Source organism: Helianthus annuus, chromosome 12 (assembly GCF_002127325.2).
Source record: "Helianthus annuus cultivar XRQ/B chromosome 12, HanXRQr2.0-SUNRISE, whole genome shotgun sequence".
Taxonomy (NCBI): Eukaryota; Viridiplantae; Streptophyta; class Magnoliopsida; order Asterales; family Asteraceae; genus Helianthus; species Helianthus annuus.
The window spans coordinates 16,129,356-16,155,446 of NC_035444.2; the positions used below are offsets into that span (position 1 = coordinate 16,129,356).

General features: G+C 37.7%; 1 protein-coding gene across 2 annotated transcripts; it reads right to left on the bottom strand.

Annotated features, from left to right (window-relative positions):
- Positions 1-1,394: 1,394 nt before the first annotated feature.
- LOC110916113 lies at positions 1,395-4,745 on the bottom strand. Of its 2 annotated transcripts, XM_022160871.2 has the most exons (3): positions 4,634-4,739; positions 1,897-2,509; positions 1,395-1,788 (listed from the first exon to the last, which is right to left on the bottom strand). In XM_022160871.2, exons 2-3 carry the CDS (start codon positions 2,480-2,482, stop codon positions 1,709-1,711), a joined length of 666 nt encoding a protein of 221 aa, XP_022016563.1. In that variant the 5' UTR covers positions 2,483-2,509; positions 4,634-4,739; the 3' UTR covers positions 1,395-1,708. The 2 variants fall into 2 exon arrangements, with proteins under 2 accessions (XP_022016563.1, XP_022016562.1); XM_022160870.2 differs by having other exon boundaries at positions 1,395-2,509; positions 4,634-4,745.
- Between the last annotated feature and the right edge of the window lie 21,346 nt (positions 4,746-26,091).

The window sequence follows — 26,091 nt, forward strand, 5'->3', positions numbered from 1 at the left end:
TAAGATCACTAGAACTTCCAATTGCAATTTGCTGCCCATGCCCATAATCAATGGATTATATTATTTATTTGGACTTAATTATCATGTAACTTATTATTTGGGCTTAATTGTTAAACAAGTATTGGGCTAAAGGAATAATATCAAGTTTCGTATTTTTCTCTTAAGTGTATCATCGTATAGGTTTAGGGGTATCCTATGTATAAAACCGAAAAAATACATTGTGAATACGGGGTTGAGTCGTAGCCCGTGCTACGGCTAGTTACTCATTGGTTCTGCCCCTATTTCACTCTCACATAAATGAGTGCTACGGCTAGTTACTCATTGGTTCTGCCCCTCTTTCACTCTCACATAAATGAGAAATTTTCAGCTCTACTTAGATTCGAGCCGAGTTGGAGTTGGCTCGGTTGTGATTTAGGGGCCCATTTTTATTACTCACCCAGGCCCTAGAAGTTTTAAAAATTCTCAGGGACGGCCCTAAAAAAGAATATAAACCATACGGTGTATTTAATATCTAGCAATATGTTAAACACCAAAATTATAAAAAGATAAAATAAAATTTAATCCAATTAGCTTAGTTTTATCAACTGCTCTGATTCAATTAAATTTTAATTCATTTTATATAATTCAACCATTTCAAATTCAGTACTTTAATTTCTTGTTAACAGCTGCATACCCGTCTTACAAAACTAAGAAAACTTCTACATGTTTACAGATTATATAAGATTAACCATCTCTTATGTATCTTTATATGAATACTTACATATGTATACAAAAAATCCATGTTTCGATTTCATTATAAAAACGTCATCTACAATTGATAATGTTAAGACTTACCAAGTATGGTGCCGTTGGTAGAGCTGTAGAGGGGTCAATGAGCCGACGGGTTATTTATTTTAAAAAAATAGCAGTAATCATTATAGTAGTAACGGAAAATTAAAATAATATACAGTGTTTATCCATTAGGGTTATTTATGTAAAATAGTTTGTAATAACTACAAATTCACTGATTAGACAATTACCTTCAGATATTAATAACCATATATTATGTAATCCTAAGAGTTACATTTATCAGATATCATGATTTATACTTGAACAAAACAATTCATCATACACATCAACATTTTTGCAGACTTGTACACAAACAATTTAGATCTTTTGTACGCGACAATTCATTTTCGTGAAAACTTTAAGAAAATGAAAGACTGGGCACATGATAAGTGGTTTTCTTCTAAGAACTTTAGGCTTAGTTTCATTTCGAGTTTGACCAGGCTTGAAGTCAACTCATCAGCTTTAGACCAGCCCAACCCAAATAAAATTCGAGCTCAACAATCAGCATAAATATACATACTTACTTTAAAATGAACCCATAAAGTTCTACAAGTAAATCAAAATGAAAATCAGCGAAGAAAACAAAACTTTAAACAAAATAAAATACAAAAACAGATCATCAAAGTACCTGTATACTAGCAGCAGATCTAAAGACATCTGACATTACTTACATAGGATTCAAACAATATCTGACCCAGAATAACCCAAGAGAAATCAACATAAAAGCTAAGGCGGGTTTGAGCTAAGCTCATGGAACTCAACCAATGTAGTTACCTATTCTTGACGGTTATGTGAACTTGGTGAACTTTTTGATCTCTGTCTGACATGTGTAGGGGTTCTGCTTCTTGTGGTTCGGGCATTCTCTCTTGACATACTATATTCACGAATCACTGTCTGATTCATCTGAAGATGAACTATCCGGCATGCTATACAAAAGATGCCAAATCCGAGTGGTGTCGACTGAAGATAAATCAAACTCAGATAAAACATTTTCAAGATTTGCTTCTAAAGTACCAACAAATATCGCGTAATCAGAATCCCAACTCGGGAGAGGGAGATCAGGCTTACCAACAATGACTTCAGCGGCATCATCCGACTCCAACTGCATACTGAGCAGGTCTTGTTGCACCATATCCTCTTCCAACCTTCTCCACTCAAGTTCGCGTTCAGGGTCTACATCTGTTGGCCTAACACCTGGGTGTACACAGCTGGCATGTTCTGTTAGTTGAGAATAATTTCCAACAAAATCACAGGTACCAACTGAGCAATTTCTTGTTTTCGAATCCATGAATTGCCGAGCAGGGTCAACCACAGCCCACCCGTTGATTTCACCCCTACATAAAGGGCAAGCAAGCTTAGCTTGTTGTCTCACCTTATTCACATTTGACTTGTGAAACTGGTTAAGACAATTAGAGAGTTGGGGATCCGTGTCACACATGTAGGGGCGGCATCCTTTGTCAAAAGAAGAACAAAGTAGAAGTACCGCATTGTGTGGGTGTTCCATACAAATAGGGCATCTAGCTTCTTCACATTCACTTTTATCTTCAATTTGTAGGGAGTGAGATTTGGGTTTCTTTATATCGACATTTTTGTCGTCACAGGAATAGGGAGATGCCCTACACCTACCAGACGAAGATCTTCTATCTTTGGGCATCTTCAAGGCTTCACAAATCAGAAGTGCCTGTTTATCAACAACAACATGAGGAAACCATGAGATTAAACATGAGTATTCTGAACAATCTAGAAGTATATCTACAAATGGTTCTCATCACAGCATTGATCTATAATATTGTACAATATTGTATGGTGAAAACAATGAAGCATTGTCTCAAGAGTTAAGGATAAATAAGGTATTCAATGTTTCTTTAACATCATGAATGATTAAATGTTCGACCATAGCCCAAATTCAACTATTCCACCATTCTCACTAATTTGAAAAGCGTATACACAAAGATCATTTACACTAGGATGTGGAACGATTAAAAAGTCACAAAAATATATAATTCTTTACTATAAAAATTACGGTGGAAAAACAAATCAACGTTCACAATTCACAAATAAGATAGCGAAAATGGTTCATCTAAATCACCAGTACAATATGGCAAGTTGGCAATCAATATAATTCCATCTGTAGGTATATGACATAATAGACCATAAATTCAAGGTTAAAATTAGTATCATAGCTAGTTAAGTAAGAAATCTAAACTGATTCGCACAAACTACAATACAAGGCCGGAAAAATAGAGCCGTAAAACATAAAATTAGGGTTGCAAAGCATTGATCAATTATATTGTAAAATCACGATTCAAATACTGTATAGTGAAAACAATTAGGCGCTGTCTCAAGTATTACAGATAATGTTGCATTCAATGTTTGTTTAACTTCATGAATGATTAAATGTTTGACCATAAGCCCAAATTCAACTATTTTACCATCATCATTAATATGAATTGCTTATACACAAAGATCATTAACACCAAGATGTGGATGATTAAAAAATCACATATATGTTGAAAAACAAATCAACATTCCCGATTCACAAACTAGATAGCGGAAATTTTTCATCTAAATCACCAGTACAATATGGCAACTGATATAATTCCATCTGTAGACATATTGACCATAAATTCAAGGTTCAAACCAGTATCATAGCTTATTAAGCTACAAATCTGAACTAATTCACTCAAACTAATTCAAGGTTCAAACTAGTATCATAGCATTGATCTATTATATTGTACAATCAAGATTCAAATATCTTCTCAAGTGTTATAGATGACACGGTACTCAATATTTCTTTAACTTCATTAATTATGTAGTGTTCGATCGTATCCCAAATTCAACTATTCCACCATAATCACTAGAGTATATGCCATTGTCACTAAAGATCATTAACATCAGGATGTGGGATGATTAAAAAAATCACATAACTATCCAATTACTTTCTAGAAAAAAAAGAACTATGGAAAAACAAATCTACATTCACAGTTCAAAAATCACAAACTAGATAGCAAAAAATAACCAGTACAATTTGGCAACTGATATAGACCACAAATTCCAGGTTAAAATTAGTATCATAGCTTATTAAGTTGGAAGTGTGAACTGATTTCGCAAGAGCCGTTTGTAATATTAGGGTTTCACAGCATTGATCTATTATAAATTACATATAATACAACACTGAATCTTTCTTTAACTTCACAAACGGTTAAATGTTCGGCCATACCACAAATTCAACTATTCCATCACTATCACTAACATATACACAAGGATCATTAACATCAGGATGTGGAGTGATTAAAAAATCACATAAACATCTAATTCTTCTTTACAAAGAGAAATGGTAAACGCTCAAAATTCACAAACAAGATAGCAAAAATTGTTCATCTAAATCACTAGTACAATATGGAAAGTTGGCAATTGATATAATTCCATCTGTAGGTATATAAATATATAATATAGACCAAGAATTCAAAGTTAAAATCAGTATCACAGCTTATTAAGTTAAAAAAATCTAAACTAATTCGCTCAAGCTACAATCATATCACATAAACATAATCTTAGGGCCGGTTTCACCACCTAAATTATTCATCAACCATATCACATAAACAACTTTCGTAACAACATTCACAGATTTCACATGTAACATCTAGATCAAGAAACGAATCATAAATCACCAGATCCTGTTAAAAATATCTAAACATCATCATACAAAACCTAATTCATTTCAAATACGACATATTCGAGAATTTAACCAGTCAAAACACTAATCAAAGCTTTGATTGATGAATCTAAAAGGTAGAAATGAAACCTGATTGCTAATCGAAGAACTGGATTTTGAAATTAGGTGGTTGAGTTTGTGCAGCCTCGTTGAGTCCTTACAGTGCGTTTAAGAAGGAAGATGTGTGTGATTTTATTTGTTTTTGTAAGCGCGCAGAAAAGCATGCATTGTAATGAGGGTCATCTTGGGCCGACCTCTTTTCCAAAACTTGGGCTTGATTCACCAATATGAGGAGTACAAAAACCGGTTTTGGGCCAAACCGAATCGTTTTATTAATGTGCCAAACCGGTTCGGGTTATAAGCTGATTTGAGGGTTTAAAATCCCAACCCACTAAAGCTGATTTGGATAGTCTTTTTATTGGATCGGGCCAATATCAATTCAGGTTGGATCGGTTCTCAATACAAAAGTCCTGAACCTATGCCAAACCGCTGGGTTGGGCCGTGGCTTAAACCGGTTTGGCCCAAAGTTGTTTTTTAGATTAGGCCGGGTTGAAAATCAGTGTATTGGCCCCACCCCGGGTTTTTTTACACCTCTATTTAGTATTGGGTCGGGTTTTAGTATTTCAAGCCCCAAGTTATTGAACTCACCCTTAAATTTTCATTTTTTACATGGTTATTTAGATACATATATTTTATTTAGTTATATGTTTCATGTAATTATTTATAATATTATATATGGTTAAGAGATTGTTTAGATATGTTATTTTTCCATTTCTAGTCCTATTACCTAAAATAAACTAAAAATATGTTAGCTTAGGTGTATCCGTGATAAACTAAAAGTATATCAAATGTATACAATGCTACAAAAAATTATGGTTAAGAATAAAAAGAAAAATATGCTATAAAAAAGTAAAATGAAAATATATAAACATCCATATGAAACCACTCTACTTAACATTTGATTAACAAATATTTGGAAAAATTATGGAACTCATAAAGAAATTGTGCATAACAAGAAACAAAGACATGAAAATGATGTTTAACTACTCGAAGATCTTCGAAGCTAAATACTTAATAGGGTATGCTAGATGATATTGTGTAAAAAAATATGGTAAAAAATCCAAAAAACCAATATAAGGAACATATGAGAAGACCGGGGGTTCATTTCTCACAAAATCCAAGAATTTTAGGTTACAAACCTAATATAGGTGAAGTAACCGAGATTGGGGACTCACTAATATCAAATTCCAAAAGTTTTGTTGAAGAACAACACGTGTGGGGGACGAATTAAATGAAGATGGTCAACCTAAATTCATGGTTAGGCTAGATAATTTAATAAAGGTCAACTTTAAATCCATTCAAGTGAGAGGTTAGCGTGAAGTTACAAATGTACCTTTTGGGATCATATGATATGTGATATATGTGATGACTTAGTTCAATCTTAGCCACACATGAGATTTCATTCTATACTTAACCGATATATATATTCGTTCCTCCATCCACTCAGCCCGCTCCTTCTCCCAAGCCCTCTCATTCCCTTTCAAGAAAGCCCATGCATTCTAAACAAGAAAAACAATAAGAAGGCATGCATATCTAAACAAAAAAAAAAAAAAAAAAAAGAGGGGTAGGAAGGGAGGAAGGAAAAATCATACCTCCCTCTCTAAGAGCTCCTGCTCAGCGCTCACCACCCGACACCAGACCTCATCAGCAACAGTTTGAGAAGTCTTTAGCTCACTCATCAACCCCTCATTTTCATCCCTCAAAGATTGGATCCGCTGCAGCATACCAGCACCCCTAAAAAAGCCCTCACAAATGGACAAACTGTATTGATCATCAAAGATCTCTGAGTTCAGGGCAAAATTCATGAACCTATGTGAGGGAGGGGGGCATGGATATTTGTAGATGATACTGTGTAAAAAAATATGGTAAAAAATCCAAAAAACCAATATAATGAACATACGAAGACCGGGGGTTCATTTCTCACAAAATCCAAGAATTTTAGGTTACAAACCTAATATAGGTTAAGTAACCGAGATTGGGGACTCATTAATATCAAATTCCAAAAGTTTTGTCGAATAACAACACGTGTGGGGGACAAATTAAATGAAGATGGTCAACCTAAATTCATGGTTAGGCTAGATAATTTAATGAAGGTCAACTTTAAATCCATTCAAGTGAGAGGTTAGCGTGAAGTTACAATATACACTTTTGGGATCCTATGATATGATATGTGATATATATATTATAACTTAGTTCAATCTTAGCCACATATGAGATTTCATTCTATACTTACCCGATATATAAATATATATATATATTTACACATATATATATATATATATAGGGTAAGGTTCATGCGAGAACAACCTTTATTGCGAGAACCGCGAGAACCAATGTGAACACAACCTAAAATAGCTAAAAAACCCGAGAAAAACCTAACCCCCACCCCCTCCCCCCCAAAAAAACCTAACCCCCAACCCCCCCCCCCCCCCCCAAAAAAAAAAAACCCTAACCCCCCCCCCCCAAGCTAAATGCTAAAAACTAAAACTCTCAAAAAACCTAAAAAAACCCAACCCCCCCACCCTACACCCCCCCACCCCCAAGCTAAAATGCTAAAAACTAAACCCCCCAAAAACCTAAAAAATCTAAAAAAAAATTTTGTTTTTTTTATATTTTTTATGTTAAAATCGCTACTTTTAGTAGCCAAAAAAATTTCTTTTGAGTGTTTTTTAGCTATTTTTAGGCATTTTTGGTTGTGTTCACATTGGTTCTCGCGGTTCCCGCAATAAAGGGTGGTTCCTAACGGATCTTTGTCCTATATATATATCAGGTAAGTGTAGAATGAAATCTCATATGTGGCTAAGATTGAACTAAAGTGTAGGAGTTGGCTACAAATCCATTTTTTCCTTACAAAGTGTAGGTACATGTGACAATTGGAGTTTTTAATCAAAAGGGTATTAAGGTAAGTTGATTATTATTTTAATTATGGATTATATTAATAGATTAGCTAACTAACCAGATAATTAAGGAAACTAAATATCTCATTAAATCAAATCGACGGTTTCGTTTAAATTATACAATTGATACAACATATCCAAGAGCATTCGTATTGCATCTGGTTCTTTATAACATCTTTACTGATCAAAATCATGGCGTCAAATGTTATGGCTGATTGCGGTGATGGTAAAGTTTTATGATATGCATAAACTTGAATTTTTGTTTGATGTGTTGTAGCAATTTTATGATTTATCTAACAATGATTACCATATTGAATTAATACTGAAGGATTTCTTGACATTGTGTTTTAATCGCAAGCAGATAACACCGTTGTGTTTTAGCAGCAAGCAGACTAATACCGTTGTGTTTTAGCAGTTTATCATTGGATTAAGTAGAGGATTTTTTGTCGTCGTGTTTTAAACATTCACAATGTAACATGTGTTTTACCGGCTGCAATTCTTCATGAACAATTTCTTGACGATTTGTTTTACCAGCTGCAATCCTTCATGCATAATGTAGGTCCCTCGGAGGATGAGGTTAAACCTTATCCTTGTTATGTTTAACACCCTAGCAAGTGCAGAATCCAAGCTAGAGTGCAAACCGAGATGAAACAAGCACATACAAGACACACACAATATTCACCGATTAACACCACTTGTATTAATACGAATGAAAGGTTCGGTTACAAGCTCAATGTTTACAAATCTATTTTGCAAACTCTCTCTCAATGTGTGTTCTCTCACAGAATGCTCTCTTTGTTCTGCTTGCTTCTCTAAAAAAGAAGTGAACACATTACATGGGTATATATACCCAACACAGATCGTCTGGTCGAAGGATCAGATAGATAGACTGATCGAAAGATCATCTATCGATCTGAAACCTGTCGAAGGATCTACATATACCTCGAAGGATAATCTATCGAGGTCCATCAACATCCATCGAAGTTTTATCTTTCGAGCTCATCGAAGGATCTAAACTATCCTTCGATGACTCATCCTTCGACACAAACATGTTACAATCATGTACTAACTGTTTGTCCAAGTCAAACCAGGAGGATGGTTGACTTGGTCAAACTTACAGGACTAACAAAGGACATCGTTTTCTATCATGACAAAATACAGACAAAGTACAGACACAAGTGCACCAACAAACTCCCCCTTGGCTGTAGCTTTGTCTCGATCTTCGTGTCTTCAAGTCTCTGACGTCCTTTCAAGTCTTCAATGTCGGAGGATCTTTAAAGTCTTCACGTCTTGAAAGCAGAAAGTGTATCAACAAACTACCCGTATCATGTAGGAAGTGTGTTGACAAACTCCCCCTTAACATAAGCTCCCCCTTGAGTTATGCTCGTGAATGACTTGATCTTCAATGCTTGAGATCCTTGTGGTGTTGATGATGGTCAGCGGCAACTCGATCATCTTCATCATTTGAGTGCCTTCACGTCGTGTCTTCATTCCGAAGCTTGTCGTCGACTATGTTCTCCTTGCCTTTAGAATCTGCACATGCAAGAAATCTAAACGCGTAATGAGAACAACTGCTTGGAATATAGTTAGCATAAACAAATGACACACGTATGACCATGTCTCAATCAAACACCGTCCGACAGTTTGAAAGTTTAATAAATTTGTCAGTTTTAGTTTCTAACTTTCAAAACTTGCAAATTTCAACCGTTTATGAAGATTTAGTCAATTCGGTTTTCAGTCAGGTTTCAGGTAACGAAGACTCGAGATCCAACATCGTACAATCGAAAATAAAGTAGAAATAAAATCTTTTTGGCTTTTATAAAGTTTATATTAAAACACACCTAAAATCTTTTTGGTATTATATTTTTTTTTTGAATATTTCAAATGTAAAGACTGAAAGCAGTAAATAAATATATACAGACATTCTTTTTGCGAGTTTCGAGGGTAAGAGAATCATATCAGTGTACGGTCATGCCAAAACGCTCTTGTTGTTCAATTAGTTAACATCAAGATAAGCATCCTACAACAGTTATCGGTATTGTTGTCCACTTAAGCTCAACTTATCAGATGTAATCATGGCGAGGGGATACGTTAAGGTATGATTTATACTTACCGACCGGTGTTCATCCACATCACGACACATTCCCGTATCAAGGTATGCACGAGGGTTCATCTTACCGGTGAGAATACCGATTATCATCTGTTTGACCGTATATGATGTGAGATTCTCACTTATTTTGATTTGAAAACAAGCCCTATGTGATAGAATCACTTATTGATGAGGAACTTGATTTTCATATGCATGAGGGCACAGGAGCAAGTCCGTGAACAGGTCAGTACTTCCGTACAGCAGAGAGACGAACTTGACTCCCGGATAAATGTGATATTTTATCACTTATTTGTTTGGACATGTGATTGTTGATCACTTATTGAGGTCGAATGCAATATGTACACGTATGTATAGTATCATGGAAGAACTAGACTTGCGTCCCCGTTATTTTTCGGTAAAAGATACAACCATGATACCCAGATGATAAGCAGCATAAAGACCGAATATCTCAGAACCTCGGCAATCTATCAAACGAAATTTCGGTACTAAGACCATATGCCAATGAATGGTTCCCACCTGGTCTTCAGTCGATTAAGATTTATATCACCCTGCACACTTTAAAATGATTGTGAGCTTACCGATACATCTTATATAGAGCTGCTTATCGTTTTTCATTTAAGGTTTAAAGAGGTTTGGATAGACCACTGATGTACTATCATTTTCTCTTTTGCTCGCCAGGAAACCCATTTCTGTTTTTCTATTGTTTTTGTGTTTTTGAAATTTTTCGATGTTTTTGGATTTTCAGATTTTGGATTTACTCCCCCTAAAATCAATAAACTAAGATAAAATTTAAAAACACAAAGGTATTTACAAAAATGATTTTCCGATGTTGGTTTTACTCTTGCTTGACCTTAATGCCGTTTACCAATAATAAAAAGTCAAATCTTGATTTGTCAAATGCTTTGGTAAAAAGGTCGGCACGTTGGTCATCGGTGTGGACCTTAACAACATCGATTAGCCTTTTCTCAAAGCAATCACGTATGAAGTGATATTTGATTTCGATGTGTTTGGTCTTTGAGTGCTGCACAGGATTTCTAGTGATCTGTAAAGCAGCAGAATTATCAACGTAAATAGGAGTAGTTAGGAATTCAAAACCGTAGTCGCGTAATTGTTGTTGGATCCAAAGAACTTGGGAACAACAACTCGAAGCAACAATGTATTCAGCTTCGCATGTTGATGTAGCGACGCACGTCTGCTTCTTGCACTGCCATGTGACTAGGCGATTTCCTAAAAACTGACATCCAGCCGTTGTGGATTTGCCATCGATTTTGCATCCGCCAAAATCAGAATCACTGAAAGCGACCAATTCAAAGTTATTATCCCTAGGGTACCATAGACCGGTGTCAGGGCAACCCTTCAAATAACGAAAAATCCTTTTTACAGCTGCAAGATGTGAGGCCTTCGGGTTGACTTGATATCTGGCAAGCAGGCACGTTGGGTACATTATGTCTGGCCTTGATGCTGTGAGGTACATAAGAGATCCGATCATTGCGCGATAGTATGAGGGGTTAACAGCTTCACCCTTCAAGTCTGGAGTAATTCCGTGATTTTGTGGCAGTGGGGTACCAATGGGCGTTGCATCAGACATTCTGGAACCGGCTCAAGATGTCACCAACATATTTAGTCTGATGGATGAATATCCCAGACTCAGTTTGTTGCACTTGTAGGCCCAAAAAGAAAGTCATTTCCCCCATAGCACTCATCTCAAATTTATCCTGCATAATGCGCTCGAAATTCCTACACAAGACATCATTAGTAGAACCAAAAATAATATCATCAACGTATACCTATACCAGAAGAAGATCTCCATCTTGTTCTTTGATGAAAAGAGTACAGTCAATAAGACCTCTTCGAAAACCGTTCTCCAGCAAATAGTTAGATAAGGTTGCATACCAAGCTCGCGGTGCTTGATGTAGACCATAGAGAGCTTTGTTGAGCAACCAAACCCGATCGGGATGGATAGGATCTTCAAAACCTGGGGGCTGTTCGACGTACACCTCTTCTTCAACCACACCATGTAAGAATGCACTTTTGACGTCCATCTGGTAAACCTTGAATCCTTTGAATGAGGCATAAGCCAGAAAGATCCGAATTGCTTCCAGACGTGCAACAGGTGCATAGACTTCGTTGTAGTCGATTCCTTCTATCTGACGAAAACCTTGAACGACTAAACGTGCTTTGTTCCGGATAACAACTCCGCGGTCATCCTTTTTGCATTTAAACACCCAACGGGTACCAATCTTCTTGTAGCCAGCAGGTTTCTCTACGAGTTTCCAGACACCAAGCTTCTGGAACTGTTGCAGCTCTTCCTGCATTGCTTCAACCCAAGAGTTATCTTTCATTGCTTCTTTCCAAGTTCTTGGCTCTTCCTGTGAAACATAACACGCGAAAGACCAATCGTTTTGTTGCCCGGATTCTCGAATAGCTGCATACAGGCCTGCATTGTTGTTGTTTCACAACATGTTTCTTGTTTGAATGCCACTTTGCACATTTCCGATGATGTTTTGTTGAGGATGGGTATTATGAATCCTTGTTTCTGGATTATCTGGAACTGGAATATTTATACCCAGATTGTTGAAATTGAGATCAACAACTAAATCAATGCCCGGAATTGACGAAGAGGATGATGCAGTAGCTTCAGCTGTTCTATGTGCATCCACTGGAGGAGTACCCTCTGAAGTACCATGAACTGCTGTTGTTGGAGCTTCTTGATCTGCATCTAGAAATTCATCATCCTCTGAAGATTCGTTCAATTCGGTTGCATCATGAAAATCCTCATTGTCGAGAGTATTATTGTTCACCGAAGATGGTTCTTGATTGACAAGAATTGGACGCACCACTGGTGAAACTGTTGCATTGTCACTCTCGAAAAACATCCTTGCCGCAACACTTTCTTCAACGGCTTCAACATTGATCGAATTGAAAAAGTCATCGTACTCAAACATCCAAGGCTGGCCAGGACATTTGACTGGCAAAGTGTGCCTTTGTACTCTGACCTCAGACCATTCCTCGACCCTTTTAGCCTCTAGATTCTAGACTCGTAAGTTAGGGGTGGCATACCCAAGAAAGTATCCATCAATTGCTTTTGCCCCAAACTTTCCATTAGGATCGATGATTGTACATGGAGCTCCAAACGGTTCAAGATAAGACAAATCTGGTTTCCGTTTTTGAAGAAGCTCAAAGCAGGTCTTATTGTGCCTTTTGACTGTAAGGACTCGATTCAATGTGTAACATGCAGAGGCCACAGCTTCAGTCCAGAATGGAATGGGCAACTGCGACTCTACCAACATTGTCCTAGCAGTCTCGATCAATGTGCGGTTCTTACGTTCAGCGACGCCATTCTGTTGAGGAGTATAAGCTGCACTAAACTCATGAAGAATACCCTTTGAAGTGCAAAACTCCGCCATGGCATGATTTTTAAATTCAGTACCATTATCGCTACGTATCCGCCTAACCTTCAACTTATACAAATTCTCAATCTGAATGATCAAGTTTTTGATAATACCAAAGGTTTCACTCTTGTGTGCCATGAACGCCACCCAAGAAAATCTTGAATAATCATCAGTAATCACGAGGCAGTATTGATCATTCCGAATACTCTTGTGCTTGACAGGACCGAACAAATCCATGTGCAAACGTTCAAGAGGAACTGCCACCGTGTTGATCTTCTTAGAAGGATGTCGTTTCTTCGTTTGTTTTCCTTTCTGGCACGAAACACAGACGTCTTGAAGATGGAAGTTTTTAAGAGGAACACCATTCACCAATTCATTTGAAACCAAATGATTCATTTTGCGTAAGTGAATGTGACCCATTCGTCTGTGCCAAGAGATAGAGTCTTTTTCTGTGGCTTTGGAAACGAAACAAGTTGCTTGTGCAGACGTAGTAATACAAAAGTCCTGAACCTATGCCAAACCGCCGGGTTGGGCCGTGGCTTAAATCGGTTTGGCCCAAAGTTGTTTTTCAGATTAGGACGGGTTGAAAATCAGTGTATTGGCCCCACCCCGGGTTTTTTTACACCTCTATTTAGTATTGGGTCGGGTTTTAGTATTTCAAGCCCAAAGTTATTGAATTCACCCTTAAATTTTCATTTTTTACATGGTTATTTAGATACTGATATTTTATTTAGTTATATGTTTCATGTAATTATTTATAATATTATATGGTTAAGAGATTGTTTAGATATGTTATTTTTCCATTTCTAGTCCTATTACCTAAAATAAACTAAAAATATGTTAGCTTAGGTGTATCCGTGATAAACTAAAAGTATATCAAATGTATACAATGCTACAAAAAATTATGGTTAAGAATAAAAAGAAAAATATGCTATAAAAAAGTAAAATGAAAATATATAAACATCCATATGAAACCACTCTACTTAAGATTTGATTAACAAATATTTGGAAAAATTATGGAACTCATAAAGAAATTGTGCATAACAAGAAACAAAGACATGAAAATGATGTTTAACTACTCGAAGATCTTCGAAGCTAAATACTTAATAGGGTATGCTAGATGATATTGTGTAAAAAATATGGTAAAAAATCCAAAAAACCAATGTAATGAACATACGAGAAGACCGGGGGTTCATTTCTCACAAAATCCAAGAATTTTAGGTTACAAACTTAATATAGGTGAAGTAACCGAGATTGGGGACTCATTAATATCAAATTCCAAAAGTTTTGTCGAAGAACAACATGTGTGGGGGACGTATTAAATGAAGATGGTCAACCTAAATTCATGGTTAGGCTAGATAATTTAATAAAGGTCAACTTTAAATCCATTCAAGTGAGAGGTTAGCGTGAAGTTACAAATGTACCGTTTGGGATCATATGCTATGTGAATATATGTGATGACTTAGTTCAACCTTAGCCACACATGAGATTTCATTCTATACTTAACCAATATATATATTCGTTCCTCCATCCACTTAGCCCGCTCCTTCTCCCAAGCCCTCTCATTCCGTTTCAAGAAAGCACCTGCATTCTAAACAAGAAAAACAATAAGAAGGCATGCATATCTAAACAAAAAAAAGAGAGGGGAAGGAAGGGAGGAAGGAAAAATCATACCTCCCTCTCTAAGAGCTCCTGCTCAGCGCTCACCACCCAACACCGGACCTCAGCAACAACAGTTTGAGAAGTCTTTAGCTCACTCATCAACCCCTCATTTTCATCCCTCAAAGATTGGATCCGCTACAACATACCCGCACCCCTAAAAAAGCCCTCACAAATGGACAAACTGTATTGATCATCAAATCTGGGTCAGGGTAAAATTCATGAACCTATGTGAGGGAGGGAGAGGATGGATATTTGTAGATGATAATGTGTAAAAAATATGGTAAAAAATCCAAAAAACCAATATAATGAACATACGAAGACCGGGGGTTCATTTCTCACAAAATCCAAGAATTTTAGGTTACAAACCTAATATAGGTGAAGTAAGGACTCATTAATATCAAATTACAAAAGTTTTGTCGAATAACAACACGTGTGGGGGACAAATTAAATGAAGATGGTCAACCTAAATTCATGGTTAGGCTAGATAATTTAATGATGATCAACTTTAAATCCATTCAAGTGAGACGTTAACGTGAAGTTACAAATATACTCTTTTGGGCACATATGATATGTGATATATATGATGACTTGGTTCAATCGTAGCCACATATGAGATTTCATTCTATACTTACCCGATATATATATATATATATATATATATATATATATATATATATATATATATATATATATGTAGGAGACCACTAGAATGAGAACCACCACGAGTTGTAAGAACCGCGATAACCACACCATCCGGGTCGCCGTTTACCACGATTTTTTTTCCAACTAGATGTGTGTATTATAAACACAGCCGTAAAAAAAAAAATTTTAAACGCCCCCCCCCCTAGGGGGTAGTTTTTTACACCACAAGTTTGGTGTTTTTATTTTTTTTTCTTTTTTCTTTTTTCTTTTTTCTTTTTTTTTACACCAAACTTGTGGTGTAAAAACTACCCCCTCGGGGGGGGGGGGGGGGGGCGTTTAAATTTTTTTTTACGGCTGTGTTTATAATACACACATCTAGTTGTAAAAAAAAATCGTGGTAAACAGCGACCCGGATGGTGTGGTTCTCGCGGTTCTTACAACTCGGGGTGGTTCTCATTTTAGCGCAATTCTATATATATATATATATATATACACATATAGGGTAAGGTTCATGCGAGAACCACCTTTATTGCGAGAACCAATGTGAACACAACCTAAAATAGCTAAAAAAACCTAACCTCCCCCCGGATAGTCCCTAGAGTGGATGGTGTTTAGTTTTCTCCGTTAAGTCCATTTGAAATTACAAAATTACCCTTGCTTTTATTAAAGTATAAGAAAAAATATTCACACACACATATATAGCTACATAAACACACACATACACTCACTCTCTCTAAAACACACACCGACTATCTCTACTCTCTCTAAAACACACACCGACTATCTCTACTCTCTCTCTCTCTCTCTTTCTCTCTCTCTCAGGCAAACCCCCGCCACTTGCCGCCACTAGCACCACCACCTGCCACCATGGCGCCATCCAACCCCACACCTGCACCACCACTGTCACAGCACCACAACCACTGTCCACCTCTGCAAACTCCACCATAACCGTTCGTTTTGGAAGATGCAAACTAAGATCAAGATCTGGAAGATGCAACCTCGTTTTGGAAGATGCAAACGAGGAGCCACCGGCACCGGAACAACGAGTCGGTTTATGGTCGGAGTCCCCATTTTGGAAGATGCAAACGAGGGAAACCGATGTTTTGTTGAACAAATTGGGGTTTTGTGTTGTTGTACAAATTGAATTTAGCCATTTTGGAAGATAACATGACTATTCGATTGAAGCTTTTTAAAAGTTGGGGAAACCGTATGAAATTTACATCTTAATGTGAAATCAATTGTGTGTTGCTTACGAAGAAGTGGGTGGTGTGGGGGGTGGAAGTGGGTGATGGCAGGCGGTGGTGATGATGACGGGAGATGGTGGTGGGGGTTTGACCTAGATATATGTATGATATAATATATAATTCATTTAGTAAGGGTAATTTTGTCTTTTTACATCAGCTTAACTTAACTGGGAATGCTAAAGGACATCCACTCCAGGGACCATCCGAGTAACAAAAAGTAAACCACAGGGAGCACCGGTGTAATTTCCAAAAGTTAGAGACTATAGGTGTTACTTAAACCACAGGGACTATCCGTGCATTTTACTCTTTTTAAGAGGTAAAATGTCTGCAGTCTGTGGACCATATCTACAGACATCTGTAGAAGAAGAGGTGGACCAAACCTCTACAGTCTGCAAGAAGAAGGCTGCTTGTTTTTTAACATATGTAGACTTCTAAAATAAACTGGTGGTGGTGTACAGATGGTGGTGGTGGGTGGTAGTGGTGGGTGGTGGTGGGTGGTGAACGATGGTGGTGGTGGTGATGGACGGTGGTGGGTGGTGGACGGTGGTGATGGACAGTGGTCAGTGGTGGACGATGGTGATGTTTGACCCTCTGCAGACCTTAGAAGATCTTAGAAATGGTTGGGCCAAGTCTGTACCAAAAAGAGCTCGTGCGAACGTTTTTTAATGAAACGTCTTTGGAAAAACAAACAGTCAGCAGATGGCAGTGTCTGCGCGGCGCACATAGAAAAGTCTGCGCAAATATTTTTTAGAAAAACAAACACCACCTTAGTATAGCAACCAAAAAAGAGAAAAAGGAATACTAGTATTGATACCGATGCTGTTCATATTATAGCTTATGAAACAAAAAAGATACTCTGTTACAGATACTACTCAAGTTTAAACGTAATTTATACTGGAAACCATAAAAACGAATGCTGGTTTCGGAACCAAAGTTGTTCTAACTGTATCAGTTCAATTTTCCACGGTATAAATAAAAAAAATCAATTATGTTTGACCCATTCAATTTTCAAAAAAGAAACTTTTATTAAATTATATTATTAGAATAACAAAAGATGGTTTATGGTATCACTTTATATAATTTTTGTGTAGCTATAATAACATGTATGTTTGTGCTTCGGTTACTTGTACATTACTACTAATAACTCGGTTTAGGAAAAAGTTTATATCGAGATGTAAACAAAAAATAGACACGTCACAACAACATAAACGAAAAGGGTAAATGATGTTATTTTTCAAAAAAAAAAATGATGTAGTTTTGATAACATTTAGGTTTATGCTTAGATTGTTTGTACACTACTACTCACAATTCAGTTTTAGAAAAAGTTTTTATTAATACGCAGATAAAGATAGGTACGTCGCAATGACATACTTGGAATTCTATAAAATATTGTATCTTAATAATTATAAAAGAAAACAAAATATGATGGAGATTAATTATATTAATAAAATAATAAAAAAACCAACTTATGAAAATAGATACATGTATGCTGTGGTGAAACTAAAAACTAGCATGCTATTTATATAATGTTAATTTACAAGGTTTAAGTGCATTGTTGGCTCTACCTTGTGCTTTATAACGTTTACTTGCTTTGGTTTGGTTGTTTTTTGGGCTTTTTGGTTTGTACCTTTTTGGGTCGGTGGGGGTTTAAAAGGTTGACCTCTCATCGCCTCTTTCTCCTTTACCCCTCTCTACACGCGGATTACTTTAGTTGAGTTTTCTGGTGATTTTCCGGTAACTTTAGGTAAGTATTTTTTTTTGTTTGTTTACGTATGTTGTGGGATCGTGTTGTTTTTTTGGGTATTATTCTTTAAACAATTTGGTGTTTTGTCTTTTTGTCTTATTGTCAGCGAATATTGGTAAGTATTTCGTTTCTGTCTTGCCATATATTGTAGGGGTGAGCAAAAAACTCAAATAATCGAACCGTAACCGAAATAATCGAAAAATCCGGATCGAAAAAGCCGAATCAAAAAAACCGACGGCTCGGTTTTTGGATTTTTAATAACCAAAAATTTCGGTTCGATTTTCGGATAATCATTTTCAATAACCGAACCGATAAGTTATAATAGTATGCCAAATCTATATATTTTTTTATGTTTAAGTTTAAGTTGTTTAAGTGTAAACCCATGCTACTAAGAATTATTAATTTTATTCTTCTTTCATGTAATTATTTTTTTATTTATCTCTTTTATTAAATAATAATAACTAGGATTAAGACCCGTCCGCGTTGCGGCGCGGGTACATCGTAAACATTGAATGGATTAGTACAAACGTTATATGATGTATTAACCATATGAAATCACGTATTTCGACGTATCCAGTTGAACTCAATGTAACTTGTATAAGCATTGTGATTGGATCAAACGTAAAGTAAATCAAATTTATATCTCAGAACCTCGGCAATCTATCAAACGAAATTTCGGTACTAAGACCATATGCCAATGAATGGTTCCCACCTGGTCTTCAGTCGATTAAGATTTATATCACCCTGCACACTTTAAAATGATTGTGAGCTTACCGATACATCTTATATAGAGCTGCTTATCGTTTTTCATTTAAGGTTTAAAGAGGTTTGGATAGACCACTGATGTACTATCATTTTCTCTTTTGCTCGCCAGAAAACCCATTTCTGTTTTTCTATTGTTTTTGTGTTTTTGAAATTTTTCGATGTTTTTGGATTTTCAGATTTTGGATTTACTCCCCCTAAAATCAATAAACTAAGATAAAATTTAAAAACACAAAGGTATTTACAAAAATGATTTTCCGATGTTGGTTTTACTCTTGCTTGACCTTAATGCCGTTTACCAATAATAAAAAGTCAAATCTTGATTTGTCAAATGCTTTGGTAAAAAGGTCGGCACGTTGGTCATCGGTGTGGACCTTAACAACATCGATTAGCCTTTTCTCAAAGCAATCACGTATGAAGTGATATTTGATTTCGATGTGTTTGGTCTTTGAGTGCTGCACAGGATTTCTAGTGATCTGTAAAGCAGCAAAATTATCAACGTAAATAGGAGTAGTTAGGAATTCAAAACCGTAGTCGCGTAATTGTTGTTGGATCCAAAGAACTTGGGAACAACAACTCGAAGCAGCAATGTATTCAGCTTCGCATGTTGATGTAGCGACGCACGTCTGCTTCTTGCACTGCCATGTGACTAGGCGATTTCCTAAAAACTGACATCCAGCCGTTGTGGATTTGCCGTCGATTTTGCATCCGCCAAAATCAGAATCACTTAAAGCGACCAATTCAAAGTTATTATCCCTAGGGTACCATAGACCGGTGTCAGGGCAACCCTTCAAATAACGAAAAATCCTTTTTACAGCTGCAAGATGTGAGGCCTTCGGGTTGACTTGATATCTGGCAAGCAGGCACGTTGGGTACATTATGTCTGGCCTTGATGCTGTGAGGTACATAAGAGATCCGATCATTGCGCGATAGTATGAGGGGTTAACAGCTTCACCCTTCAAGTCTGGAGTAATTCCGTGATTTTGTGGCAGTGGGGTACCAATGGGCGTTGCATCAGACATCTGGAACCGGCTCAAGATGTCACCAACATATTTAGTCTGATGGATGAATATCCCAGACTCAGTTTGTTGCACTTGTAGGCCCAAAAAGAAAGTCATTTCCCCCATAGCACTCATCTCAAATTTATCCTGCATAATGCGCTCGAAATTCCTACACAAGACATCATTAGTAGAACCAAAAATAATATCATCAACGTATACCTGTACCAGAAGAAGATCTCCATCTTGTTCTTTGATGAAAAGAGTACAGTCAATAAGACCTCTTCGAAAACCGTTCTCCAGCAAATAGTTAGATAAGGTTGCATACCAAGCTCGCGGTGCTTGATGTAGACCATAGAGAGCTTTGTTGAGCAACCAAACCCGATCGGGATGGATAGGATCTTCAAAACCTGGGGGCTGTTCGACGTACACCTCTTCTTCAACCACACCATGTAAGAATGCACTTTTGACGTCCATCTGGTAAACCTTGAATCCTTTGAATGAGGCATAAGCCAGAAAGATCCGAATTGCTTCCAGACGTGCAACAGGTGCATAGACTTCGTTGTAGTCGATTCCTTCTATCTGACGAAAACCTTGAACGACTAAACGTGCTTTGTTCCGGATAACAACTCCGCGGTCATCCTTTTTGCATTTAAACACCCAACGGGTACCAATCTTCTTGTAGCCAGCAGGTTTCTCTACGAGTTTCCAGACACCAAGCTTCTGGAACTGTTGCAGCTCTTCCTGCATTGCTTCAACCCAAGAGTTATCTTTCATTGCTTCTTTCCAAGTTCTTGGCTCTTCCTGTGAAACATAACACGCGAAAGACCAATCGTTTTGTTGCCCGGATTCTCGAATAGCTGCATACAGGCCTGCATTGTTGTTGTTTCGCAACATGTTTCTTGTTTGAATGCCACTTTGCACATTTCCGATGATGTTTTGTTGAGGATGGGTATTATGAATCCTTGTTTCTGGATTATCTGGAACTGGAATATTTATACCCAGATTGTTGAAATTGAGATCAACAACTAAATCAATGCCCGGAATTGACGAAGAGGATGATGCAGTAGCTTCAGCTGTTCTATGTGCATCCACTGGAGGAGTACCCTCTGAAGTACCATGAACTGCTGTTGTTGGAGCTTCTTGATCTGCATCTAGAAATTCATCATCCTCTGAAGATTCGTTCAATTCGGTTGCATCATGAAAATCCTCATTGTCGAGAGTATTATTGTTCACCGAAGATGGTTCTTGATTGACAAGAATTGGACGCACCACTGGTGAAACTGTTGCATTGTCACTCTCGAAAAACATCCTTGCCGCAGCACTTTCTTCAACGGCTTCAACATTGATCGAATTGTAAAAGTCATCGTACTCAAACATCCAAGGCTGACCAGGACATTTGACTGGCAAAGTGTGCCTTTGTACTCTGACCTCAGACCATTCCTCGACCCTTTTAGTCTCTAGATTCCAGACTCGTAAGTTAGGGGTGGCATACCCAAGAAAGTATCCATCAATTGCTTTTGCCCCAAACTTTCCATTAGGATCGATGATTGTACATGGAGCTCCAAACGGTTCAAGATAAGACAAATCTGGTTTCCGTTTTTGAAGAAGCTCAAAGCAGGTCTTATTGTGCCTTTTGACTGTAAGGACTCGGTTCAATGTGTAACATGCAGAGGCCACAGCTTCAGTCCAGAATGGAATGGGCAACTGCGACTCTACCAACATTGTCCTAGCAGTCTCGATCAATGTGCGGTTCTTACGTTCAGCGACGCCATTCTGTTGAGGAGTATAAGCTGCACTAAACTCATGAAGAATACCCTTTGAAGTGCAAAACTCCGCCATGGCATGATTTTTAAATTCAATACCATTGTCGCTACGTATCCGCCTAACCTTCAACTTATACAAATTCTCAATCTGAATGATCAAGTTTTTGATAATACCAAAGGTTTCACTCTTGTGTGCCATGAATGCCACCCAAGAAAATCTTGAATAATCATCAGTAATCACGAGGCAGTATTGATCATTCCGAATACTCTTGTGCTTGACAGGACCGAACAAATCCATGTGCAAACGTTCAAGAGGAACTGCCACCGTGTTGATCTTCTTAGAAGGATGTCGTTTCTTCGTTTGTTTTCCTTTCTGGCACGAAACACAGACGTCTTGAAGATGGAAGTTTTTAAGAGGAACACCATTCACCAATTCATTTGAAACCAAATGATTCATTTTGCGTAAGTGAATGTGACCTATTCGTCTGTGCCAAGAGATAGAGTCTTTTTCTGTGGCTTTGGAAACGAAACAAGTTGCTTGTGCAGACGTAGTAATAGCTTGGCTCATATCAAGGACGTACAAATCATTTATCCTTGGAGCTGACAAGAGAATCCATTCTTTTGGAATTTTGAAGCCTGGTTTCAGCATATAACATCCATTAGCATCAAAGTGTACTGAGAATTGCTTGTCACAAATTTGAGAAACACTAAGAAGATTGTGATCAAGTTGTTGCACAAAGTTGATCTTGTCAAAGCTGACAATCCCGTTGGATATCATTCCTTCACCCGTAATATAACCACCCTTATCTCCAGCAAAAGCAACATAACCTCCTCTAATAGATTTGACATCGTAGAGAAGCTTCATGTCGCCTGTCATGTGCCTGGATGCCCCACTATCAACAATCCAATGACACTACTGATAGTTCCTCCTGGAACACCCTGCACATGAACTCAATCAATTAGTTGGAGATGGGGACCCAAGCCATTGTGGTCTTGGGTCTTCCATTTTCATCAATAACAATAACTTCTTGTCTTTGATGATTGGTAAATTGTGATGATCCCCCTGATTCAGTAACCGTTTTTGGTTTCCAGGTCTGTTTTGTTTTACCAGTGTTGTTCTTTAAGATTTTAACTTCATGGTTGTTCGAAGTTTTTGAATTTTCTGGTTTGACAGAAACAGATGTTTTGTTAACCACATCGGTTTTAATTTCCTTTTCAAGTTTCTTGACCTGTTGGCGTTTCTGTTTCTTTTCCCTTTCTTTTACAAGGCGGGGATCTTGTTTTACAGAAACAGATCGCTTACGGTCAGTTTGGTCACGGGGAACATCAACCTTCTCTTTTTGTTTATGAAGATATGGACAATTTCGAATTATATGTCCAATTGTACCACACTCAAAACATGATCTTCGTTCAACAAACCCCGAAGTATCATGTGATCGTCTTGCCGATGATGATGAACATTGTGATCCTGAGGTACTAGGTTTTGAACTACTTGATTCATTTCTTTTCAGTACTTTTGATTGTTTAACAAAATCCAAGTTAGATTTGTTTTCAAAAGTTTCAATTTTGTCCGTTCCCTTAGATTTCACAAAGTTCACATTTTTGTTCTTCTTTTGATTCGGCTTCTTTTGTGCTTGAGCCGGTGATTTTCCTTTTGGCTTGGTGTGATTTTGCTGTTTTTGCACTGTTGGTAGTTTCTTATTGCCATATTGTTTTCGAATTTCGGCCTTTGGAATAGGAGGACACTGTGTAACTGTAACACGTGGTCCAGTCTTTCCTAAAAACTTACTTGTCGAATTTTCAAAGACTTTACTTATTAAAGATTGATTAACATTCTTAATAGGAAAATCTTTGTCAGAGTAGATTTTATCATCACCAACAAGAGTGTACAGCAAGTTCACACTCTCCGACTCTTTTGCAGACGAGGACTCGATTGCAACAGTCTTAGCGGGTTTTGCAGGAGGATCACATAGAATATGATTCTCAAGAGGTATGTCCTCTTCTTTGATTTCCGCATCAGACTTTGCTGGTACAGTATCATCGGATTCATCATCAGAAGAATCAGCATCCTCAATAATAACTGGAGGGTCCTGATTCAGTTCAGCAGAAGACACACATGCATCTGCTGACACGTCTGAATCTGATGATACTTCTTTCTTGTATCCAAGTCCTGTTGCAAATTCTTTAACATCTAGAGGAACAGATGGTTCAAAGAACACTCTATCCTCCTCGTCAGGCATTGCATCATAATTGTGTCTCACTGGTGGTGGACATTTCTTGTAACCTATGCATGTGACATCCCGCTTCTCTTTCTGAACGTCAATGATGTGATCCAACACATAGCTAGAGCTCAAATAACTGTCTAGCTTAAGTTGGATCGCCTCACTTTCGGTTTTCACACAAGCCATCTCTTTTTGCATAATCTCAAGGCGAGATATATACAAATTAATGTCAGTTTGTTTTCTGGAAACCATTTTAGTTAGCTCGGTTTTATCTTTCTTTAACTTTTCAATTACCGATTTAAACTCCTTTTCATGGTTTTCATAAAACATATTGGCTTCAGTGCATTTTGAAAGATCCACGGTCAACTTTTGATTGTGGATGAATGTCACATCATACTTCTCTTGCAAAGCCTCGTGTTTGCTTTGCAATTTACACCACTTGGCATTCAAAGAAACATGTTTGTCTTGCAAGTCAAACAAACTAGCTTGTAAAGCATCATGTTTGCCTTGCAACTCAGACATGTTTGCCTCTAAATCAGCACATTTAGCATGCAAACTATCACAATTATCACAATTAATAGCAGTGGGTTCATCGACACATACCTGACTTGATGAACTGTCGACATTAGCCATAAAGGCTGAATGGAGAGAAGACGAAGAATAAGCAGCTTGATCCACCAAGATAGATCTTCTCTGAGTTCCTGCTGCAGCTTCCTCCAAAAGCTCATCAATATCTGCATCGACTGACGCATTTAATGTCTCACCCACATGATCATCGCCTGAACTTGAGGATTCTTCATCTGAACTCCTGCTATATCCCGAAGAGTCTTCATCCTCAGAAGATTCACCACCATTGGCGGAAGATTCTCCACCACTGGTGTGAACTAAATCCTTAACCACTTCAGCAAAACATGCTGTTCCATCTGGAGCATCACCACTCAACTGGATTGACCAGTCACAACCTTCATCCACTTGAACCACAAGTGCCCGGTTGGCATTTGATGTTCCAGCTTGGCTCTGGTTGTTGACAGGTATTAATGTACGCTCATTGTTCCTGTTCTGGTTCTGCTGGTTGCCTTGGTTTCTGAAGGGATTCTGGTTCCCATGCTGTGCTGGCTTTGTACATTCCCTTTTAAAGTGACCCCGTTCACCACAATTGAAGCACTTTACTGCCTGTTTGTTTATCGAACCCATACTTGGTGTCTTTCTTGCTTTCCAAGCTGGTTCTGCCAGTACTTTCCATGAAATCCTTTGCCCTTCTTACAGCACTAGCAAAGGCCCACTTGATATCCATCAAGTCCATCTCTTCCTTGTCAATCTGCCGATAGTCTTCTTGTGTCAGATTAATGTTGCCAATCTGACCTTCCACTAACCCACAGTACGCGCTCACTAAAGTGTTAAGCAGCTCCATGTGTTCCCTTGCTACTTCTACACTGACCTTAGAGAAACTTGAAGTGTCGAGCTGTACTGTGTTTGGTTTTGATTGCTGACCAGCAGATGATGTCCCTCCATAACACGCTTGTTGTTGAGCAGGAGAAGATGGTTGTAGAGGATTTCCATACATGTCTGTGGTGGGAGCCGGCTTAACAGGAACTTATACTGGATTGCCATACATATCCGTGCTTGTGACAAATGCCGTTTGAAGTGGAGCATGTGGACCGGTTCTTGCAGACGAAGAACTGGAAGTTCCATAATACATCTCTGGATTTTGTGGCACTGGAACTCTTTTTGCCTTTAAGGTTTCCTCCTGATCCTTGTTTTCTAAAAGCTGCACGAAGTCGTTGATGTTTGTAGTACGCAAAACTCCGTTATATTTCAAGATTTCCAAGAAACTATTCCATTGGGGAGGCAATGCATCAGCAAACTTCTTCACCACCTCTGCTGTAGTTGTCACTACTCCAGAATTGTTCAACTCTGTAAGTAAGTGATAAAACCGGCTTGTCATGTCTCCCAAAGATTCCTTATCCATACACGTGAAGCCATCGAATTCTTTCTTGAGAAGATCATGACGCAATTGACGTGTTGCTTCATTTCCTACCCCTCTGGTCT

Bases quoted from the DNA above. Each gene is read 5' to 3' on its own strand.
- LOC110916113 (XM_022160870.2), bottom strand. From the start codon at position 2,482: ATGCCCAAAGATAGAAGATCTTCGTCTGGTAGGTGTAGGGCATCTCCC.